Source organism: Anoplophora glabripennis, unplaced genomic scaffold (assembly GCF_000390285.2).
Source record: "Anoplophora glabripennis isolate ALB-LARVAE unplaced genomic scaffold, Agla_2.0 scaffold233, whole genome shotgun sequence".
NCBI classification, from domain to species: Eukaryota; Metazoa; Arthropoda; class Insecta; order Coleoptera; family Cerambycidae; genus Anoplophora; species Anoplophora glabripennis.
Genome location: NW_019416413.1, coordinates 448,842 through 453,515, shown reverse-complemented (window position 1 = coordinate 453,515; position 4,674 = coordinate 448,842). Strand labels below are relative to the sequence as shown.

The window sequence follows — 4,674 nt, the reverse complement described above, 5'->3', positions numbered from 1 at the left end:
GAGTCACTTTTCGCTAAAATTGATGGTTTTCCCTGCAAAGTGAAAAAACTGTTTTCCTCACTTATTTGTTTAAATAGAAAAGTTAGCTAATAAAAGTTTTTGACTCACGAGATGAGAGATGTCTTGTATTATGTTCCTTTAGACAATTTTACAATAATCTCGCGGATAGGACTTTTTTCGAGTAAAAATTTAATTTGCTTGGTCTAATTACGGCGCTCCAGATATACAGCCCATCTACACTGAACATTTATGATCGCAATCCTGAGCCTTATGCAGGTATTGTCTTCTTTATCTTATTTTCGGTTTTCTCTTTTTTAAAGATAATATTAAACTCTATTGTGCAAAGACAATAAATTTTGTCCATAACGAACATGAACGACATGGATTCTATTAAAAAAAAGTCTCCATTCTCGTTGTTTCAGGTGATAATTCTGCAGAGGAGGACAATGAATGGATATGAAAATTTTACTTTTTTCGAGTAAATACAAATTGTATTAATTGTTCCAAATATGTTTCCTTCTATCAAAACCAGGGCACCATTGCCCAGTTAGAATAACATTTTCAACTTTTTCAACGGAAAGTCAAGAAATGACATTTTTTCAACACGATCTAACGACGTTGTGGATTGTCCAGACTTTAGAGTTATTGTACGTATTTATAGGAAATTTTGTCTACTTTAATTTGGGTTATCATAGTTATAATCAAAAAACGCTTAGTTTTCGAGTTATAGTTAAAAAACTGAAAAAGTACCGAAAATTTGAGATTTTTTTCAATTTTCCTTGTGAAGCCGACATCTGGCGAGGTGGCAAAACTCAGATTCGGATTCAGCACCCTAAAAAACATATAGAACCGGTGAGGAAAAAACTTCAACATTTTTTTCCTGGAAAAAACCTTTGCTTACTGGATTAATACACCAGAAAACGTCTTGATCAGATTATGCTGTTGTAGGCAAAATGCTGTGAAATTGTGACGTCAGTTTCACTTCCCTTGCACACATTTTATCGCGAAAACGGTACATTTGACATACACCAACATAAACTCGGTAAAGTTTATATCTCGAAAAATCGTCACATTGAAAGAGACAGAATGTTAGAATCTGAAAAGTTAAACCTGGTCAACATTTTGCAGAAATAACCGGGAAAGAATCATTCTTGAATTAACCAATCAGGCTATGTAAAAAAAAGAAGTTGCTGAAAAAATTTATCATGTACTTTAACATTTATTGTATTAAAAATTAACTTGAATAAATGAGACACAACGTACTACTTTAAGTCAAAAAATGTCAAAATGACAAGCAAATCACTAATAATTTAATTTTGGAAAACCAGTCAAAATTTCAGTATTATGTCTACATTATTATTACAACATAGCTCGGATAGTATCTTGAATAGTGAACAAAGTAAGAAGAGACTTTCGATATATTTTCAGTGTTCAATGAAATATTTTGTTGAACATTTTAGGATGGTTACCAGTTATATCAGAAGTGGTTTTTGGAATTGGAAAGGAAATCATGGAGGAAATGCACTGTATGGAACAATTTTTCATTAAACTTCAAAATATTTATGCCTTTGTTTGTCAGGTATTTATAATAACATCCTTTGCTGTTTTTATTATAAGTAATAATACTAATCCTAGATTTTAGTCAAAATGTTAAAACGTATAATAACTTCAATTTATTTCCTATAATATACCTACAAATTATTTGTCAATACAGGGTGTATCATAATCATTAGCGTAAATTGAAACAGTTGTAAGTACACGATACTAGAAGCAAAAAAGTCTTAGTAAACATGGGTCCGCAAACTAGCTTGCGAGAGAATTAAGAATCTGTGGTTACCAACCACCACTGATTTTATTGTGTGTAAACGTTATCCCTGTATATTTGCAATATAGGAGGTCCATTAAATATAAATATAATTCAAATTGTTCCGAGTTATCTACTCTTTCACATTTCATGGAGTTATTTTTAAATAAAACACACTGACAATTTAATACGAAACAATTACTTGCATTGCGATTACTCTGAGATAATCAAATTTCATTTGGTCCGGTTCTAAAATTAAAAGAATTGGGTGAATTGGGTGAATTTATAAAAAAAAACATATTAGCAATTTTGTATCTAAAAGTTAGTAATATATCTATCTTAGCATCACTATCTGTACCTACCTTTGAAAAAAATATATTTAAAAGTGCTTAAGATATGGATACCCAAACAATTAGTTTTTGTTTTACTTTAACGGAGCCGTTTATATTAAGTGAGATAAACTTTTTCAAAAATTTCTGTTTAACATTAAGCTAGCAAATTGGAAATATTCTCATCAAGTTTATGGCAAATGAAGAAATAAAATTACAATGTTAAATATCTAACTAAATAACTGAATTTCTGGATCACTATTAAAAAAAGTAATAAGGATAAGCTTCGTATTAGCTGAGGAGCTTATCTGGCACGCGTACGGATGGAAAACTGGATCATACTGGATGTATAGATCGATAGTAAGACCTAGGATATTTTATGGCACTGTGGTATGGTTACAAAAAATGCAACACCACAGCAAGGGAAAACTGAATAAAATCCAGAGACTGGGCTATATGGGTATAACGGGGGCGATGACATCAACCTGATAGCTATGCTAGAAGTTATGATAAATCTAACATCTCTTCATATAGTGCGGAAAGAGAGGCGTGGTTAGCAGCATGCCGACTCAGGAACAATAACGATTGGAGAGGTAGTCACTATTATAATGTCGGAACCAACTCTGAGGATGGTATCCGACAAGATGGTTCCAAGATTTCACTTCGGCAAGCCATTTGAGTCTCGAATAGAGGATGAAAGCAAATGGGAGGAAAAGTTTGATACACTGGAAAGATGGAACCTGGTATGGTTTAAGGACAGCTCCAAAATAGCCAGAGATACGGATGCAAGAATCCTGAAGAGGACACAAAGGCATTGACGGAAATGAGAAAGCGGATAAACTTGTTAGAAAGCGACCCAAAACAGAGTTCTTAGGTCCGGAGACCCTCTGTGGCACATCTCCCGGTGTGGTTAGAGGGGCTTTGGGCAAATGGACTCGTCGGAATATAGGAAATACTGGACGTTAATGCCAGGGCAAAATAATGCGATGGATGGAGTGTCCTTTGCAGAAAAGATCAAAATGAGTTGCTGAGCTTGGATAAAATAAAACATCTATACCAATTAAGGCTTGTAGAGAGTTCGGTGTGCAGAGGATGTGATTCGGCGGATGAAACTTCTCCCCATATCCTGGGCGAATGCCCAAGATTTGCAGGTAGTAGGATGACGCAGCTGAGAAAACCGTTTTTGGAATCCAGGGAGTTAAGAGAGTTTCGGCAAGGAAGCTTTCGGATTTTGTAGAAAGGACAGAACTACTTGCTGAATAGGTTCAAACAGTAGGACGCACAATAGGCCTGACAAGGTCGCGGTGCTATGGGAATTGAATAGAACCTAACCACAGGTTAAGAAAAGGATGAAGAGATGAAAATAAAATTAGGCAGATATGTGACGAAATTACATAGAAAACAATAAAGAAGAAAAGTACTAAGATGATTGAAAAATGCATTGAAAAAGGAATGAAGTTAATTAAAATGAAGAATTATTTAGTTAGTTAAGTTCATTTAATAATTTTGTCTGTTCTTTTGCCATGCATTTTCCGATGTAAATATTTTCGATAAATGCGAAAATTTTAGGAGTGAACAAATTTCTACGACAAACTTTTATTATGAATTAGATAAAGAAAAAAAAACGAAACATTTGGGTATTCATCTTGAGCACTTTTAAAGACATTTCATTTTTGGTAGAGGTTTCTAAGTATATATGCTAAATAAGAATATAGTATTAACTTTTAGATAAAAAGTGTGTAATTAAATATATTTTTAAAAATTTCAACTCACTTTTTATTTTAGAACTAAGATTAAAATTAAAATTTAGATTCAGAATAATGAATTTTTCAGACGATTATTTCGTGCTGAATTATGAATACGGTTCAATTATAAATTTTCTTTGTACTATTGTTTCAATGAGTTCCAACAGATAATGGAATACCTAGGATATATCTAAGTTTTACCTTCAACACTATTCAAAATATGATAATTAATGCTATTGGTTACTTGTATTCACTATTATTTCATTATACAAGCTGGCCAAATGAAAACGAAACAGAGCCATTTTCAGGAACTGCGTCAAGATTGTAGAAAAACGCTCAGACCTGTTGAATTTATATTAAAGGGGGACATTTTTTGCTGGTATTTTTGACTCCGCCACGTTCACCCCCAAGCAAGGGTAAGCATCACCCCAAAATATTTAAATGGCATTGGGAGTTGAGTAATATTTCTTTTGAAAGCTCTTACAATTCTCTTTACAACAGACTTTAAATTTTATAATTCCGCCCGATACTTATTAAGAATTTTGATTTTAAAGTTGAAACGTATGTACAAACGATTAGTAACGGTAAAAATTTAGTATTTCTTGCGTTACATTGGTTTTTGGTGATTTGTTATCACTTTCGTAAAAAAAACACAATTATTGTAAAAAACAGAAACAAATGCTATACATACACAATTGACGTACAATTAGTGGATTCCAAATTATTTTCTAGTATTATTTGGAAGCGTTGCGTTGGTTGGTGGTTTATTTAATTGTGTTTTTGAAAATTAAACACT

General features: G+C 32.7%; 1 protein-coding gene across 1 annotated transcript in view; it reads left to right on the top strand.

Annotated features, from left to right (window-relative positions):
* Positions 1-1,344: 1,344 nt before the first annotated feature.
* Positions 1,345-4,674, top strand: part of LOC108908508 (RING finger protein 145-like) — an 8,276-nt gene continuing 4,946 nt past the window's right edge. Inside the window, exons 1-2 of the mRNA XM_023454483.1 lie at positions 1,345-1,399; positions 1,461-1,579. Of these exons, the coding sequence (XP_023310251.1) occupies positions 1,345-1,399; positions 1,461-1,579 (174 nt within the window). The remainder of the gene's footprint in view (positions 1,400-1,460; positions 1,580-4,674) is intronic.